This window comes from Lepidochelys kempii, chromosome 5, assembly GCF_965140265.1.
Source record: "Lepidochelys kempii isolate rLepKem1 chromosome 5, rLepKem1.hap2, whole genome shotgun sequence".
Taxonomy (NCBI): domain Eukaryota; kingdom Metazoa; phylum Chordata; order Testudines; family Cheloniidae; genus Lepidochelys; species Lepidochelys kempii.
In genome coordinates, this window is record NC_133260.1 from 63,796,850 (window position 1) to 63,816,557 (window position 19,708).

At 45.5% G+C, this 19,708-nt stretch overlaps 2 protein-coding genes across 7 annotated transcripts in view; one reads left to right on the forward strand and one right to left on the reverse strand.

The window, feature by feature from the left end:
• Positions 1-19,708, reverse strand: part of CHD1 (chromodomain helicase DNA binding protein 1) — an 89,586-nt gene that overhangs the window by 59,467 nt on the left and 10,411 nt on the right. The window lies entirely within an intron of this gene.
• Positions 13,948-15,586, forward strand: LOC140911476 (uncharacterized). The gene is made up of 2 exons (XM_073344584.1): positions 13,948-14,750; positions 15,338-15,586. Exons 1-2 carry the CDS (start codon positions 14,168-14,170, stop codon positions 15,565-15,567), a joined length of 813 nt encoding a protein of 270 aa, XP_073200685.1. The 5' UTR covers positions 13,948-14,167; the 3' UTR covers positions 15,568-15,586.

The following is a 19,708-nucleotide window of genomic DNA, read 5'->3' on the forward strand; positions in this document are numbered from 1 at the left end:
GCTAAAACTATTTGAACCAATGTATGCAAGTTGCAAGTTTCTCTATCAATGACTGATGAATACATAAGACTACAAAGCATGCAGTAACTATTTAAAGACTACCAGTAGCTTTATCTTAACAAACAAAAAACCAAAGCCTCTGTAAGCTAATTGGATATTTGTTAAGAGCATGTTTTCTACAATAAAATAATGTGGCTGGAGCAGTGCTTTTTTTAAAAAAAAAAAAAAAATTATGTCCTCATGGATGCCAAGACAGCATTCCAAATATGAACTGAGAGTAAATCCCCCCAATATTAGCACTAAACAACTAGCTATTAGTCAATGGGAGCTGTGAATGCTCAGCACCTCAGCGTTTAAAAATTAAACATCATGAAATTGAGGCAATCATGTAAAATGTGGCCCTTAACCTCTGCACCTTACTTTCCCCATGTCTAAAAGGGGACAATACCCATCTTTAGGGAAAAAACCCAACATTGATATCCTCAGGGTATGTCTACACTACGAAATTAGGTCGAATTTATAGAAGTCCTCTTTTTAGAAATCATTTTTATATATTCGAGTGTGTGTCTCCCCACAGAAAATGCTCTAAGTGCATTAAGTACCTTAACTCGGCAGAGTGCTTCCACAGTACCGAGGCAAGCGTCGACTTCCGGAGCGTTGCACTGTGGGTAGCTATCCCACAGTTCCCGCAGTCTCCGCTGCCCATTGGAATTCTGGGTTGAGATCCCAATGCCTGATGCGGCTAAAGCATTGTCGCGAGTGGTTCTGGGTACATATCGTCAGGCCCCCCTCCCTCCCTCCCCCCATGAAAGCAGCAGCAGACAATCGTTTCGCGCCTTTTTTCTTGAGTTACCTGTGCAGACGCCATACCACAGCAAGCATGGAGCCCGCTCAGGTAACCGTCACCGTATGTCCCCTGGGTGCTGGCAGACGTGGTACTGCATTGCTACACAGCAGCAGCAACCCATTGCCTTGTGCCAGCAGACGGTACAATAGGACTGGTAGCCGTCATCATCATGTCCGAGGTGCTCCTGGACACGTTGGCCAGGAGCGCCTAGGCAGACATGGGTGCAGGGACTACATTAGAAGTGACTTGACAGGTCATTCTCTTTAGTCCTGCAGTCAGTCCTATTGAACCATCTTATGGTGAGCAGGCAGGCGATAAGGATTGCTAGCAGTCCTATTGTACCATCTTCTGCCAGCCAGCCATGAGACGTGGATAGCTTGCAGTCCTTCTGCACCGCCTGCTGCCAGCCAAAGATGTAAAAGATAGATGGAGTGGATCAAAACAAGAAATAGACCAGATTTGTTTTGTACTCATTTGCTTTCCCCCCGTCTAGAGGACTCATTCCTCTAGGTCACACTGCAGTCACTCACAGAGAAGGTGCAGCGAGGTAAATCTAGCCATGTATCAATCAGAGGCCAGGCTAACCTCCTTGTTCCAATAAGAACAATTACTTAGGTGCACCATTTCTTATTGGAACCCTCTGTGAAGTCCTGCCTGCAATACTCCTTGATGTAAAGCCACCCCCTTTGTTGATTTTAATTCCCTGTAAGTCAACCCTGTAAGCCATGTCATCAGATGCCCCTCCCTCTGTCAGAGTGACGGCAGACAATCGTTTCGCACCTTTTTTCTGTGCGGACGCCATACCAAGGCAAGCATGGAGGCCGCTCAGCTCACGTTGGCAATTAGGAGCACATTAAACACCACACGCATTATCCAGCAGTATATGCAGCACCAGAACCTGGCAGAGCGATACCGGGCGAGGAGGCGACATTAGCGCGGTCCCGTGAGTGATCAGGACATGGACACAGATTTCTCTGAAAGCAAGGGCCCTGCCAATGCATGCATCATGGTACTAATGGGGCAGATACATGCTGTGGAACGCCGATTCTGGGCTCGGGAAACAAGCACAGACTGGTGGAACCGCATAGTGTTGCGGGTCTGGGACAATTCCCAGTGGCTGCGAAACTTTCGCATGCGTAAGGACACTTTCATGGAACATTGTGACTTGCTGTCCCCTGCCCTGAAGCGCATGAATACCAAGATGAGAGCAGCCCTCACAGTTGAGAAGCAAGTGGCGATAGCCCTGTGGAAGCTTGCAACGCCAGACAGCTACCGGTCAGTTGGGAATCAATTTGGAGTGGGCAAATCTACTGTGGGGGCTGCTGTGATGCAAGTAGCCAACGCAATCAAAGATCTGCTGATATCAAGGGTAGTGATCCTGGGAAATGTGCAGGTCATAGTGGATGGCTTTGCTGCAATGGGATTCCCCAACTGTGGTGGGGCCATAGACGGAACCCATATCCCTATCTTGGCACTGGAGCACCAAGCCGCCGAGTACATAAACTGCAAGGGGTACTTTTCAATAATGCTGAAAGCTCTGGTGAATCACAAGAGACGTTTCCCGGCCATCCCACGTTGATGTTGGTGAAAGGTACATGACGCTCGCATCTTCAGGAACTCTGGTCTGTTTCAAAAGCTGCAGGAAGGGACTTTATTCCCAAACCAGAAAATAACTGTTGGGGATGTTGAAATGCCTATAGTTATCCTTGGGGACCCAGCCTACCTCTTAATGCCATGGCTCATGAAGCCGTACACAGGCAGCCTGGACAGTAGTCAGGAGCTGTTCAACTACAGGCTGAGCAAGTGCAAAATGGTGGTAGAATGTGCATTTGGATGTTTAAAGGTGCGCTGGCGCAGTTTACTGACTCGCTTAGACCTCAGTGAAACCAATATTCCCACTGTTATTACTGCTTGCTGTGCACTCCACAATAGCTGTGAGAGTAAGGGGGAGACGTTTATGGCGGGGTGGGAGGTTGAGGCAAATTGCCTGGCTGCTGGTTACGCGCAGACAGACACCAGGGCGGTTAGAAGAGCACAGAAGGGCGCGGTACGCATCAGAGAAGCTTTGAAAACCAGTTTCATGACTGGACAGGTTATGGTGTGAAAGTTCGGTTTGTTTCTCCTTGATGAAACCCCCTGCCCCTTGGTTCACTCTACTTCCCTGTAAGCTAACCACCCTTCCCTCCTCCCTTCAATCACCACTTGCAGAGGCAATAAAGTCATTGTTGCTTCACATTCATGCATTCTTTATTCATTCATCACACAATTAGGGGGACGACTACCAAGGTAGCCCAGGAGGGGTGGTGGAGGAGGGAAGGAAAATGCCACACAGCACTTTAAAAGTTTACAACTTTAAAATTTATTGAATGCCAGCCTTCTGTTTTTTGGGCAATCCTCTGTGGTGGAGTGGCTGGTAGGCTGGAGGGCCCCCCCCCCTGCATTCTTGGGCGTCTGGGTGAGGAGGCTATGGAACTTGGGGAGGAGAGTGGTTGGTTACACAGGGGCTGTAGCGGCAGTCTGTGCTCCAGCTGCCTTTGCTGCAGCTCAACCATACACTGGAGCATATTGGTTTGATCCTCCAGCAGCCTCAGCATTGAATCCTGCCTCCTCTCATCACGCTGCCACCACATTTGAGCTTCAGCCCTGTCTTCAGTTCGCCATTTACTCTCCTCAGCCCGCCACCTCTCCTCCCAGTCATTTTGTGCTTTCCTGCACTCTGACATTATTTGCCTCCACGCATTCGTCTGTGCTGTCAGTGTGGGAGGACAGCATGAGCTCAGAGAACATTTCATCACGAGTGCGGTTTTTTTTTTTCTTTCTAATCTTCACTAGCCTCTGGGAAGGAGAAGATCCTGTGATCATTGAAACACATGCAGCTGGTGGAGAAAAAAAAAGGGACAGCGGTATTTAAAAAGACACATTTTATAAAACAACGGGTACACTCTTTCACGGTAAACCCCCTTGCTGTTAACATTACATACATAGCACATGTGCTTTCGTTACGAGGTCGCATTTTGCCTCCCCCCACCGTGTGGCTACCCCCTCAACCTTCCCCCCTCCCCGTGGCTAACAGCGGGGAACATTTCTGTTCAGCCACAGGCAAACAGCCCAGCAGGAACGGGCACCTCTGAGTGTCCCCTGAAGAAAAGCACCCTATTTCAACCAGGTGACCATGAATGATATCTCACTCTCCTGAGGATAACACAGAGAGATAAAGAACGGATGTTGTTTGAACACCAGCAAACATACACTGCAATGCTTTGTTCTACAATGATTCCTGAGTACATGCTACTGGCCTGGAGTGGTAAAGTGTCCTAACATGGAGGACGGAATAAGGCTGCCCTCCACAGAAACCTTTTGCAAAGGCTTTGGGAGTACATCCAGGAGAGCCGCGAATGCCAGGGCAAATTAATCCTTTCACATGCTTGCTTTTAAACCATGTATAGTATTTTAAAAGGTACACTCACCGGAGGTCCCTTCTCCGCCTGCCGGGTCCAAGAGGCAGCCTTGGGTGGGTTCGGGGGGAACTGGCTCCAGGTCCAGGGTGAGAAACAGTTCCTGGCTGTCGGGAAAACCGGCTTCTCCGCTTGCTTGCTGTGAGCTATCTACAACCTCATCGTCATCTTCATCGTCCCGAAAACCTGCTTCCGTGTTGCCTCCATCTCCATTGAAGGAGTCAAACAACACGGCTGGGGTAGTGGTGGCTGAACCCCCTAAAATGGCATGCAGCTCATCAGAGAAGTGGCATGTTTGTGGCTCTGACCCGGAGCGGCCATTCGCCTCTGTGGTTTTCTGGTAGGCTTACCTCAGCTCCTTAAGTTTCACGCGGCACTGCTTTGGGTCCCTGTTATGGCCTCTGTCCTTCATGCCCTGGGAGATTTTTACAAAGGTTTTGACATTTCGAAAACTGGAACGGAGTTCTGATAGCGTGGATTCCTCTCCCCATACAGCGATCAGATCCCGTACCTCCCGTTTAGTCCATGATGGAGCTCTTTTGTGATTCTGGGACTCCATCATAGTCACCTCTGCTGATGAGCTCTGCATGGTCACCTGCAGCTTGCCACGCTGGCCAAACAGGAAATGAGATTCAACAGTTCGCGGTTCTTTTCCTGTCTACCTGGCCAGTGCATCTGAGTTGAGAGTGCTGTCCAGAGCGGTCACAATGGAGCACTCTGGGATAACTCCCGGAGGCCAATACCATCAAATTGTGTCCACAGTACCCCAAATTAGACCTGGCAAGGCCGATTTCAGCACTAATCCACTTGTCGGGGTGGAGTAAGGAAATCGATTTTAAGAGCCCTTTAAGTCGAAAAAAAGGGCTTCATCGTGTGGACGAGTGCAGGTTTACATCGATTTAACACTGCTAAATTCGACCTAAAGTCCTAGTGTAGACCAGGGCTCAGATAAAAATCCCATATGACAATCTGTAACCCACTAAATCCCCTCTTTTTGTCCTATACAGAGGTGTTAACAGGCTACTCTACCTTGAATGTCCCTTAGAATATGAGCTAACTATTTATGCTAAACCATCTATTCCATCTTGCAATTAGCTGTGATTCTCAGAATACCTTTCCCAGACCTGAAGAAGAGCTCTGTGTGGCTTGTCTCTCTCGCCAACGGAGGTTGGTCCAATAAAAGATATTTTCTCACCCACCTAGTCTCTCTAATATCCCACGACAGACATGGCTAGAACAACACTGCACATGCAGTGTAAAGTATTTTTAATGTAGCTGGCTGTAGCTGTTGTAGATATTAAAGGAAGAGCCCTACTATCTACAACTGCCCCATTACGAGATATGAAGCCCAACAGTGTCATTCTCTTTCCCAGTCTCTAATCCTAGAGCAAGTCAAAAGGACAATGTTAAAAGCTACCTCTGTTCCCACCTTTGCCTAGCCCAGTGGGAGAGAAACAATGTTTCTGTTACCTAGAGAACAATGAGCTATTTCTATAAAGTGCTCATTGGGCATGTCTCCACAGCAAAAAAAAGGAGGTGGTGAGGCTCAGATCCCAAGTCACCTTAGGTTCACACTGCAGGGTTAAAAATAGCAGTGTAGATATTGGGGCTCAAGAACCTGCGGAGGGGGGAGGGTCTTAGAGCCCAAGCTCCAGCTCAAGCCCAACATTTATATTGCTATTTTTAGCGCCGTGGCATGAGCCCTGCAAGCTAAGTCAGATGACCCAGGCTCTGAGCTCATGGCCGTGGGTCTTTTCACACCCTAGCGACGTAGCTGGTTGACCTAAGTTTTAGGTGCAGACCAAGCCCCAGTGTCCTCAAGTAGGCTAGTGAAGTAGTGTGGAGAAACATGCTATTGAGCTTCTGCATCCATACCCAGGAAAGAAAACAAGGCACTGAGATTGCTCCTAAACCTCCCCCTTCCCTGATCAAGGGCTTGTAATTTCCTATATGGGAATTAATGGAGACAAAACACACAACAGAGGCAGTCCTCAGGGGTGGGTCTAAGTTTCTAATGTAAAAAAAAAAAAAAAAATTAAATGGACCAACCCTTTTTCCCCCTTTTCAGTTTACCTTTAACAGGTGGATCACTCTGCTCTAATACACTGAAGAATGGATAAATAGTTTATGCCAACATGGAGCACTGTAGTAACCCTTTAGATTGATACTACAGCCCCAACTGAGCTTTTGTTTTTTGTCCCTGAGTTCTACTGGATCACTGAAGCCTGACAAGTTCTCTTCTGATGGTAGAATATCCTTCACAGCCAGAAAGGGACAGTCAGCTTTTATCCTCAAGAACAATCTAACCCAAAGTATGGTTACTTTTGTAAACTGCTTTGATATATGAACGTATTATGAAAGTTTAAGTTTTAAAATTTACTTCGTGTGTGTAGGTGAGAGAGGGGAAGAAGGGATTTATCTTAGGAAGCATAACACTCCATCCATATTTCAATTCACAGCTTCTACCTAAAATATGACAGTAATTATTTTTCTCAAGCTCACACACTTGCTGGGAGATTAGTTCTTCCTAACCAAGCTGATGGAGAAAAGAAAGAGGAAAGAAAAGGTGGGTGGAGGAGAGAGAAGAATCCATTTGTACCACCAGAAGAAATGAGAGGAACAGAATTAAGTTGGAAAGTTTGGCAAAAGCCAGAGGGATTGGGTTTTTTTTATTTACTTTGAAAGTCTACTTCATCTACTCCTGTAAGTTTAGTTTCAGTAATGAAGAGCCAACCATTCAAAATTATTAATAAAGGTTAAAAACAAACTTCTACACATCTCCAAAGAAATAGTTTTAGCCCAGACTCCCACTCCATAGGCTTGTAGGGTCTGAAAACTGTATGTAATTTGTGTCAACAAACGTTGGTGTTCATGGGGTACCTCATTTAATTCTGAAATAACCCTTGTAGCAAAGCAGAGTTGATTAAGTTTTTCCAAGACCCAGAAAGTCATCATAAGATACAGGGGTTGTCTGGAGGAAAAAAAGTAGAGTGTTGACTGGAGGGTTTGTCTGGGGCATGCAGAGGGTGAGTGGGGGTATTGCCTGTGTGCACTGGGAAGGTTTTGGAGAATTGGGATGGTCAGACTGGAGTAAAACATCAGGGTTTTGGCATTCCTACCCTAGGTGTATGAGGACTTGGGAGGATATGCCCTACTCCATTCTCACCAGCCCCTGGCCTTCCAGTCTTCTCTTCAACCAGTACCTGCTCTTAGGCAACATGTACAAAAAAGAATTGAGGCATTGGTAAGTGAAACAGTGGTAAGTGAACCAGCACCAGCATAAGTACCAACAATGCAGTGAGTTCACATTAGTTATGCTATTTCAACTGCAGGTTCTTTGCATTTTTGCCCCACGTGCATACTAGTGTTCTGTCCACTGACGCATCTCTCCCCCTCTGGGTACCTATTCCACATTTTCCAGCACAGCACTTTGCAACAGGTGTAAGATTATACAGTATATAGTGTATGTATCTGCACTTATTTACATACTTTTGTTTTAGTTCTCACTTTTGAATGGTGCTGTCCTGCATGAGGAATTGCTCATCTGACGCTGAGGGGCAGAAGCTATGCCCTCCTAATTCACTGCAGACCATGACAAAAAGCCTAAACCTCTGCTGACCACGTTCCATGCACCCCACCTAGTTCCTCCATTGCCTTAGGTGCGAAGGCAGAGAAGAAGAAAAAAAAAGGGAAATGGGCAAATGAGAGGCTGAGATGAAGGGTGAAAAGTCAGTCTGGGACATATACATTAATGCCTCTGTTCTCTTTTTCAGAGCGTAGGGCTATGGGAGATGGTCCTAAGAGAAAGACTTGTAGTTGTAGCAGCCCCAAGTAAATAGGGAGAGGGGGAGTCGTGTGTAATTCAGACTAAATACTCATTTCATGAGGAGATAGGTTTCCAGGTGAAATTTCATGAGGAAAATATACATACAAAAAGTTACAGGTTTAAATTACAGTGTACTTCAAGCTATTTTTGTGCCCTTCATTGTTTCTCTGTAAGATGGATTTGGGAATGTATCCCTTGGAAGCCAAGTGGAGCCAACTTCAGCAGAGTTCCATCTTGGCTGCTCTCAGGTGAACACTGAATTGGGACAGTCAGACTGGGTTTGAGCAGTTTGCATGCCAATTTGTAGTCAGTCTGACAGACGTTAGAGGCAGTAGTCTGATCAAAACTGTCAGTGAAGAATGAGTAAAGGCATTCTAGGATAGCACTAACTCCCACCCAAAAAGTGGTTTTTATTTACACTTGAACATCACCGGAAACACCTGGATGTACATATGTGCTAAGTGATCCACAGTGTGATTAAAATTGAAGTTTTCCTAGTGCATGCAAGACCTATCTGCATCAACCGCCTTGACATAATATGGTTCTAGAACAGTGTTTTTTCCATCCCCAACATTCCACATCAATCTCACTGTCGACTGGCCTTAGGAAAACAGTGCATCCATTCAATTTTTGAAAGAATTTTCAATTTTTTTGCTGAGTGCTAAGACACTTAGCATTTAAGCTTTCTTAAATTAAAAAATCAATCTACCAGAAAAATGGACATGAGAAATTCATCACCCAGATTTCTAGTGCCGCAAATGAGATTTACTTCATCCTCCAAACTACTTCCCGTTCTAACAGCTTTAGTTACAGAAGAGAAAGAGGAAACTATTCCCAACTGTAAATCAGTTTGAAAAAAAAGTTTAAATACAGACAAGCTGGATTTATGGAACTAAAAGACCCCTCTCTCTCCAAGTTGTATGACAGTGCCAGAAGTGGTTTAATCTTTCTTGATGTGGAAAAGGAGAGATGTGACGTTAGAAGAGAAGTGATCAATACGTTTCAAGCAAGAATCACAAACTTTCATTTTTAACTGAACTACTACTGGTAGTGTTTCACACTATATCAAACCTGACCTTTAAAATAATTGTTTTACTGGAGAACAACTACATGACAACATGACAATTGAGTTAACATTACAATGAAACAGTACCTGGGCTCCCTAAGTGACAAAGATGTTAAGATGTAAATCCAAACTAATAGCTGCAAGCAAATGTAGTCAAATCTTAATGCCTCCTTTGCTTGAGGTTTGCCCTGCTTTAGAAGCAGGGTTACTTCCTCAATATATCATTTCCTTTTTTTTCTAACCTTCCCCACTTTCTCCAAAGGCATTTTATGCCAGCAACTCCCTTTCCCAGCTGAAGATTGATGGATACTGCTCACGGTTATCAACTCTGCCTCTTTAGTTAGGCCCAATTCTGCAACCCTCTTTCACAATGAATACTACCTGTTCATGCAAGCAGTCCTTTTGAGCTGTATGGGACTACTCACCTGAATAGGTACTGCTCATTATGAGTTAAGGTTCCAAAACTGTACTCCTCATTCTTATAGTTCAAGGGATCACTGAAAAATTTGTTCACCCAGGAGCTCAAAATGCTGTCATCACTGTTTCTAGAAATGTACATGCTTGCCCACAGAGTAAGAGACCAAGGGCTTGTTTACACTTACATTTTATAGCGCTCTAGCTTGCTAGCTCAGGGGTATGAAAAATCATCCCCCTGAGCGCAGCAAGTCTGAGTGCTTCAAAGCGCTAGTGTAGACAGGCTCCCAGCACTCTGAGCCAATCCCCTTATGGAGGTGGATTACCAGGAGCGCTGGGAGACCTTACGCGCGACACAATCGCACTTCAAAGCGCTGCCGTGACAGCGCTTTGAAGTTTCAAGTGTAGCCATGCCCCAAGTCAGGAGCGCTGGAAGACCTTACGCGCGACACAATCGCACTTCAAAGCGCTGCCGTGACAGCGCTTTGAAGTTTCAAGTGTAGCCATGCCCCAAGTCTGACACGTGGATAAATATCCTTGAATAGAACTACTGCAAATGAACATGCCTTCGTTCACCAATGCAGTTCCTCCATGTTTGCCTCTTCCCTTAATTTCTATTTGGGTTCAACTCTTCTCCTACTGTCCCAGGATCATATCTGTTTCATGCTGTTCAAAATCAGGAAATTAACTTGAACCTAAAGTTTTCATTCTGTTATTCTTGCTGGGATTGTGATCCTCTGCTCCTGCTGGAGGTGTTCTTATGTGAGGAAGGAGATGGGAAAGAAGAGGTGTGATTGGCAGTTTGTTCATTTGCTTCCTCCCCAATTCAGAGAATTCCTAGCAGCAATACAGAGGATTGTATCTTTGCTTGAGATGCTCTTAAACACAATAGCAATGTTTTCTTTCCCTGCCCCCCGTCCCCCTGATGGTATTAGCTCATCTTAAGTAATCACTCTCCTTACAGTGTGTATGATAACACCCATTTTTTCATGTTCTGTGTGTATATAAATTTCCTCACTGTATTTTCCACTGAATGCATCCGATGAAGTGAGCTGTAGCTCATGAAAGCTTATGCTCAAATAAATTGGTTAGTCTCTAAGGTGCCACAAGTACTCCTTTTCAATAGCAGTAGAGTGAAACTAAGTATATGTCAGTCCCATCTACTGAAATCAAAAAGAATCTCTATGGATAGTAATTTCATGCTCTAATAACAATATAGCAGGAGGATATATTACCGACCACCTAACCAGGATGGTGACAGTGACTGTGAAATGCTCAGGAAGATTAGAGAGGCTATTAAAATAAAAAAACTCAATAATAATGGGGGATTTCAATTATCCACATATTGATTGGGTACATGTCACCTCTGGACAGGATACAGAAATAAAGATTCTTGACACCTTAAATGACGGTTTCTTGGAGCAGTTAGTCCTGAAACCCACAAGAGGAGAGGCAATTCTTGATTTAGTCCTGAGTGGAGCACAGAATCTGATCCAAGAGGTGAATATAGCTGGACCACTTGGTAACAGTGACCATAATAGAATTAAATTTAACATCACTGTAGCAGTGAAAACACTACAGCAGTCCAACACTATAGCATTTAATTTCAGAAAGGGGGACTACACAAAAATGTGGAAGTTAGTTAAACAGAAATTAAAATGGTACAGCGCAAAAAAGTGAAATCCCTGCAAGCTGCATGGAAACTTTTTAAAGACACCATAATAGAGGCTCAACTTAAATGTATACCCCAAATTAAAAGACATAGTAAGAGAACCAAAAAAGTGACACTGTGGCTGAACAACAAAGTAAAAGAAGCAGTGAGAAGCAAAAAAGCATCCTTTAAAAAGTGGAAGTTAAATCCTAGTGAGGAAAATAGAAAGGAACATAAACTCTGGCAAATGGTAAAAATATAATTAGGAAGGCCAAAAAAGAATTTGAAGAACAGCTAGCTAAAGACTCAAAAAGTAACAGCAAAAAATGTTTTAAGTACATCAGAAACAGGAAGCCTGCTAAACCACCAGTGGGGCCACTGGACGATCACGATGCTAAAGGAGCACTCAAGCACAGTAAGGCCAATGCAGAGAAACTAAATGAATTCTATGCATCGGTCTTCACAGCTGAGGATGTTAGGGAGATTCCCAAACCTGAGCCATTCTTTGTAGGTGACAGATCTGAGGAACTGTCCCAGACTGAGGTGTCATTAGAGGAGGTTTTGGAACAAATTGATAAACTAAACAGTAATAAGTCACCAGGACCAGATAGTATTCACCCAAGAGTTCTGAGACAACTACTAACTGTAGTCTGTAACCTATCATTTAAATCACCTTCTGTACCAAATGACTGGAGAGTAATTAATGTGACACCAATTTTTAAAAAGGGTTCCAGAGGTGATCCCGGCAATTACAGGCCGGTAAGCCTGACTTCACTACTGGGCAAACTGGTTGAAACTATAGTAAAGAACAAAAATGTCAGACATATAGATGAACAAAATTTGTTGGGGAAGAGTCAACATGGTTTTTGTAAAAGGAAATCATGCCTCACCAATCTACTTGAATTCTTTGAGGGGGTCAACAAGCATGTGGACAAGGAGGATCCAGTAGATTTGTGTACTTAGATTTTCAGAAAACCTTTGACTAGGTCCCTCACCAAAGGCTCTTAAGCAAAGTAAGCTGTCATGGGATAACAGGGAAGGTCCTTTCATGGATTGGTAACTGGTTAAAAGATAGAAAACAAAGGGTAGGAATAAATGGTCAGTTTTCAGAATGGAGAGTGTAAATAGTTGTGTCCCCCAAGAGTCTGTACTGGGACCAATTCTGTTCAACATATTCATAAATGATCTGAAAAAAGTAAGGTGGGAAAATTTGCAGATGATACAAAACTACTTAAGATCGTAGTCTGCTTGCGACTGAACTAAGAGCTACAAAAGGATCTCTCAAAACTGGGTGACCGGGCAACAAAATGGCAGATGAAATTCAATGTTGTCAAATGCAAAGTAATGCACATTGGAAAACATAATCCCAACTATACATATAAAATGATGGGGTCTAAATTAGCTGTTACCACTCAAGAAAGAGATCTTGGCGTCATTGTAAATAGTTCTCTGAAAACATCCATTCAATGCAAAAAGCAAACAGAATGTTGGGAATCATAAAGAAAGGGATAGATAATAAGACAGAAAATATATTGTCTCTATATAAATTCATGGTACTCCCACATCTTGAATACTGTGTGCAGATGTGGTCGCCCCATCTCAAAAAAGATATATTGGAATTGGACATGGTTCAGAAAAGGGCAACAAAAATTATTAGAGGTATGGAACAGCAACCATATGAGAAGAGATTAATAAAACTGGGACTTTTCAGCTTGGAAAAGAGACAACTGAAAGGGGATATGATAGAGGTCTATAAAATCATGACTGGTGTGGAGAAAGTAAATAAGGAAATGTTATTTAGACAATTTCCTAACACAAGAACTGGGGTGATCAAATGAAATGAATAGGCAGCAAATTTAAAACAAACAAAAAAGTATTTTCTTCACACAATGCACAGTCATCCTGTGGAACTCCTTGCCATAGGATGTTGTGAAAGCCAAGACTATAACACGGTTCAAAAAAGAACCAGATAAATTCATGGAGGATAGGTCCATCAATGGCTATTAGCTCAGATGGACAGGAATGGTGTTTGCCAGAAGCTAAGAATGATGATTACCTGTTCTGTTCATCCCCTCGGGGGCACCTGGCATTGGCCATGGTGGAAAGACAGGATACTGGGCTAGATGGACCTTTGGTCTGACCCAGTATGGCCACTCTTATGTTTGTATGATTATGGGCAGAAAGGTAAGCATCCTACCCTGTGTGAGCTGAATTTCAGTAAAACAAGTTTAAGGTGGGGTTCATATAATACAGCGTTTTTGGTGGGTTGTTTTAAATTTTGAAATGAACAGTTGATTGTGCTCTGTTAAATTTCTGTAGCAGTGCTTCACTCTAATTTGTAAGGGGGGAATTAAACCCAAGAGAAGGAACTTTAAGTATCAGTACACTGTAGCATAAATAGAAGTGATGAGTCAGAAGTTGTATGTTTTCTCCACCCACCCTTCTATTCTTCTGTTACCATTAAATCATATATTGATTTATTCTTGTTTCTTTTTCTGCCATTTCATATTTACCTCCACATTGTTTTCTTCCTCTTACTCTGTCCTATGTTAGCCCTGGTCTACACTAGGACTTTAGGTCGAATTTAGCAGCGTTAAATCGATTTAAACCTGCACCCGTCCACACAATGAAGCCCTTTATTTCGACTTAAAGGGCTCTTAAAATCGATTTCCTTACTCCATCTCTGACAAGTGGATTAGCGCTTAAATCGACGTTGCCGGCTCGAATTTGGGGTACTGTGGACACAATTCGATGGTATTGGCCTCCGGGAGCTATCCCAGAGTGCTCCATTCTGACCACTCTGGACAGCACTCTCAACTCAGATGCACTGGCCAGGTAGACAGGAAAAGAACCGCGAACTTTTGAATCTCATTTCCTGTTTGGCCAGCGTGGCAAGCTGCAGGTGACCATGCAGAGCTCATCAGCACAGGTGACCATGATGGAGTCCCAGAATCGCAAAAGAGCTCCAGCATGGACCGAACGGGAGGTACGGGATCTGATCGCTGTTTGGGGAGAGGAATCCGTGCTATCAGAACTCCGTTCCAGTTTTCGAAATGCCAAAACCTTTGTGAAAATCTCCCAGGGCATGAAGGACAGAGGCCATAACAGGGACCCGAAGCAGTGCCGCGTGAAACTGAAGGAGCTGAGGCAAGCCTACCAGAAAACCAGAGAGGCGAACAGCCGCTCTGGGTCAGAGCCCCAAACATGCCGCTTCTATGATGAGCTGCATGCCATTTTAGGGGGTTCAGCCACCACTACCCCAGCCGTGTTGTTTGACTCCTTCAATGGAGATGGAGGCAGTACGGAAGTAGGTTTTGGGGACGAAGAAGATGATGAGGAGGAGGAGGTTGTAGATAGCTCACAGCAAGCAAGCGGAGAAACCGGTTTTCCCGACAGCCAGGAACTGTTTCTCACCCTAGACCTGGAGCCAGTACCCCCCGAACCCACCCAAGGCTGCCTCCTGGACCCAGCAGGCGGAGAAGGGACCTCTGGTGAGTGTACCTTTTAAAATGCTATACATGGTTTAAAAGCAAGCATGTGAAAGGATTACTTTGCCCTGGCATTTGCGGTTCTCCTAGATGTAGTCCTAAAGCCTTTGCAAAAGGTTTCTGGGGAGGGCAGCCTTATTTCGTCCTTCATGGTAGGACACTTTACCACTCCAGGCCAGTAACACGTACTCGGGAATCACTGTAGAACAAAGCATTGCAGTGTATGTTTGCTGGCATTCAACCAAAATCCGTTCTTTATCTCTCTGTGTTATCCTCAGGAGAGTGAGATATAATTCATGGTCACCTGGTTGAAATAGAGTGCTTTTCTTCAGGGGACACTCAGAGGAGCCCATTCCTGCTGGGCTGTTTGCCTGTGGCTAAACAGAAATGTTCCCCGCTGTTAGCCACAGGGAGGGGGGAAGGTTGAGGGGGTAGTCACGCGGTGGGAGGAGGCAAAATGCGACCTTGTAACAAAAGCACATGTCCTATGTATGCAATGTTAACAGCAAGGTTTACCCTGAAAGAGTGAAGCGACTGTTTTATAAAATGTGTCTTTTTAAATACCGCTGTCCCTTTTTTTTCTCCACCAGCTGCATGTGTTTCAATGATCACAGGATCTTCTCCTTCCCAGAGGCTAGTGAAGCTTAGAAAGAAAAAAAAACGCACTCGCGATGAAATGTTCTCCGAGCTCATGCTGTCCTCCCACACTGACAGAGCACAGACGAATGCGTGGAGGCAAATAATGTCAGAGTGCAGGAAAGCACAAAATGACCGGGCGGAGAGGTGGCGGGCTGAAGACAGGGCTGAAGCTCAAATGTGACGGCAGCGTGATGAGAGGAGGCAGGATTCAATGCTGAGGCTGCTGCAGGACCAAACCAGTATGCTCCAGTGTATGGTTGAGTTGCAGCAAATGCAGCTGGAGCACAGACTGCCACTGCTGCCCCTCTGTAACCAACTGCCCTCCTCCCCAAATTCCATAGTCTCCACACCCAGACGCCCAAGAATGCGGTGGGGGGGCCTCCGGCCAACCAGCCACTCCACCACAGAGGATTGCCCAAAAAAAAGAAGGCTGTCATTCAATAAATTTTAAAGTTGTAAACTTTTAAAGTGCTGTGCTTAAAGTGCTGTGTGGCATTTTCCTTCCCTCCTCCACCATCCCTCCTGGGCTACCTTGGTAGTCATCTCCCTATTTGTGTGATGAATGAATAACGAATGCATGACTGTGAAGCAGCAATGACTTTATTGCCTCTGCAAGCAATGATTAAAGGGAGGAGGGGAGGGTGGTTAGCTTACAGGGAAGTAGAGTGAACCAAGGGGCAGGGGGTTTCATCAAGGAGAAACAAACAGAACTTTCACACCGTAGCCTGGCCAGTCATGAAACTGGTTTTCAAAGCTTCTCTGATGCGTACCGCGCCCTCTTGTGCTCTTCTAACCGCCCTGGTGTCTGGCTGCGCGTAACCAGCAGCTAGGCGATTTGCCTCAACCTCCCACCCTGCCATAAACGTCTCCCCCTTACTCTCACAGATATTGTGGAGCACACAGCAAGCAGTAATAACAGTGGGAATATTGGTTTCGCTGAGGTCTAAGCGAGTCAGTAAACTGCGCCAGCGCGCCTTTAAACGTCCAAATGCACATTCTACCACCATTCTGCACTTGCTCAGCCTGTAGTTGAACAGCTCCTGACTACTGTCCAGGCTGCCTGTGTACGGCTTCATGAGCCATGGCATTAAGAGGTAGGCTGGGTCCCCAAGGATAACTATAGGCATTTCAACATCCCCAACAGTTATTTTCTGGTCTGGGAATAAAGTCCCTTCCTGCAGCTTTTGAAACAGACCAGAGTTCCTGAAGATGCGAGCATCATGCACCTTTCCCGGCCATCCCACGTTGATGTTGGTGAAACGTCCCTTGTGATCCACCAGAGCTTGCAGCACTATCGAAAAGTACCCCTTGCGGTTTATGTACTCGGCGGCTTGGTGCTCCGGTGCCAAGATAGGGATATGGGTTCTGTCTATAGCCCCACCACAGTTAGGGAATCCCATTGCAGCAAAGCCATCCACTATGACCTGCACATTTCCCAGGATCACTACCCTTGATATCAGCAGATCTTTGATTGCGTGGGCTACTTGCATCACAGCAGCCCCCACAGTTGATTTGCCCATTCCAAATTGATTCCCAACTGACCGGTAGCTGTCTGGCATTGCAAGCTTCCACAGGGCTATCGCCACTCGCTTCTCAACTGTGAGGGCTGCTCTCATCTTGGTATTCATGCGCTTCAGGGCAGGGGACAGCAAGTCACAAAGTTCCATGAAAGTGCCCCTACGCATGCGAAAGTTTCGCAGCCACTGGGAATCGTCCCAGACCTGCAACACTATGCGGTCCCACCAGTCTGTGCTTGTTCCCCGAGCCCAGAATCGGTGTTCCACAGCATGTATCTGCCCCATTAGCACCATGATGCATGCATTGGCAGGGCCCATGCTTTCAGAGAAATCTGTGTCCATGTCCTGATCACTCACGGGACCGCGCTGACGTCGCCTCCTCGCCCGGTATCGCGTTGCCATGTTCTGGTGCTGCATATACTGCTGGATAATGCGTGTGGTGGTTAATGTGCTCCTAATTGCCAAAGTGAGCTGAACGGCCTCCATGCTTGCCTTGGTATGGCGTCCGCACAGAAAAAAGGCGCGGAACGATTGTCTGCCGTTGCTCTGACGGAGGGAGGGGCGACTGACGACACGGCTTACAGGGTTGGCTTCAGGGAGCTAAAATCAACAAAGGGGGTGCCTGTACATCAAGGAGTATTTCAGGCAGGACTGCACGGAGGGTTCCAATAAGAAATGGTGCACCTAAGTTATCGTTGTTATTGGAACAAGGAGGTTAGCCTGGCCTCTGATTGATACATGGCTAGATTTACCTCGCTGCACCTTCTCTGTAAGTGACTGCAGTGTGATCTAGAAGAATGAGTCCCCTAGACAGGGGAGGGGGGGAAGCAAATGAGTACAAAACAAATCTGGTCTATTTCTTGTTTTGATCCACTCCATCTATCTTTTACATCTTTGGCTGGCAGCAGACGGTGCAGAAGGACTGCATGCCATCCACATCTCATGGCTGCTCGGCAGAAGATGGTACAATACGACTTCTAGCAGTCCGTATCGCCTGCCCACTCACCATATGACGGTTCAATAGGACTGACTGCAGGACTAAAGAGAATGACCTGCTCAAGTCACTCCAAATTTAGTCCCTGCGCCCATGTCTGCCCAGGCGCTCCTGATCGACCTCACAGAGGCGACCAGGAGCACCTCAGACATGACGATGACGGCTACCAGTCGTACTGTACCGTCTGCTCCCACAAGGCAAGAGGTTGCTGCTACTGTGTAGCAATGCCGTACCGCGTCTGCCAGCACCCAGGAGACATAGGGTGACGGTTACCTGAGTGGGCTCCATGCTTGCCGTGGTATGGCGTCTGCACAGGTAACTCAGGAAAAAAGGCGCGAAATGATTGTCTGCCCTTGCTTTCACGGGGGGAGGGAGGGAACGGGGGCCTGACGATATGTACCCAGAACCACCCGCGACAATGTTTTAGCCCCATCAGGCATTGGGATCTCAACCCAGAATTCCAATGGGCAGCGGAGACTGCGGGAACTGTGGGATAGCTACCCACAGTGCAACGCTCCGGAAGTCGACGCTTGCCTCGGTACTGTGGAAGCGCTCCGCCGAGTTAATGCACCTAATGCACTTAGAGCATTTTTTGTGGGGACACACACACTCGAATATATAAAACCGATTTCTAAAAAAACGACTTCTATAAATTCGACCTAATTTCGTAGTGTAGACATACCCTTACATTACCTCTTCTAAAGATCCCTTTCATTTGTTCCATCTTCCTTGTTTCCTCTTCCCTCATATTCCACTGTCTCACATCAGAGGGCCACCCATCCCATTAAGAGAAACTAAGAACCCAAAAGTATACATGGAAAGGAAGGGATATTGGAGCGTGTCCACCCACCCCAGAAGTTCTTAGTGTTCTTCACTGACACATTAAGCTACTGTAGGAAGAAGGAACTGTTAACAACAAATGTGTGGGAAGTGGACAGCCAAGCATCTGCTGTCACTAATTGTTGGACAACAGCTTAGTAACTGTACACTTTAAGTGCCTCTTCCAGTTGCCTAAAGTATGGGCTCACAGAAATTGCAATTCTTTGGAGAGCTATTATACAAACTTTTTTTTAGAAAGTGTGAGCCAAGCAAATGAACATTTTTGATACATAAAAACAATTATTCTGAAAAATTAAATTGCATCATCACTGATAAAGATATTCATTATTTATTTATTTTTAAAGAAAAACCTAAAGATGCATGCACTGCACTTTATTAAACAGAGCTCAAAACAAAAAAGTGACCAAGAGCACAGGAGACATAAGCAATGCACAAAGTAGTTTCAGGGGCACTGTGGGACTATGCAGGGAGGACAAATAGGAATGGGTCAGCTGCAAAGCCACTGTTTTCAGTCCTGATCCAAGTTAGAGGAGTGGCAAGTCTTGCTCCAAGCAAATAACTGCAACAGAGCTGACACTGCTTGTACAGACACTGGATGAGTCTTTTCCATGAAAAATAGCATGTTCTTAAACTCATGTTAATTAATACACAGTAACTCACCAGGTAAAAATCTTAGATGAGCACAGTGTATGTTGCCAGATTGAGATAAATCTTAAAGGGGAGTTAAGGGGGTTCGCACCCACCTCTCACGAGGGCCCCCTCTGGTTAGGTGTGTCTGTGTTTTCAGTAAGTAGTCCCGGCCCTGGTATGGGGCTGTATCCCCAGGGCTCAGTCTCTACAGCCAGCCAGGAGCTCCCTTAATGCTCCCCTGGTCCCTGCTAACAAACAGTCTTAGGTTTAGTCCTAGCAGCCAGACAGGAGCCTCTCACTCCCCTAGTCCCTGCCCCTACTTAGCTGTCTGTGATCCTGCT

Excerpts from the sequence above, each read along its gene's own strand:
- LOC140911476 (XM_073344584.1), top strand. The coding sequence starts at position 14,168 with ATGCAGAGCTCATCAGCACAGGTGACCATGATGGAGTCCCAGAATCGC. Across the intron at positions 14,751-15,337 it reads AGGCGGAGAAGGGACCTCTG|CTGCATGTGTTTCAATGATC; the intron begins GTGAGTGTACCT and ends TTTCTCCACCAG.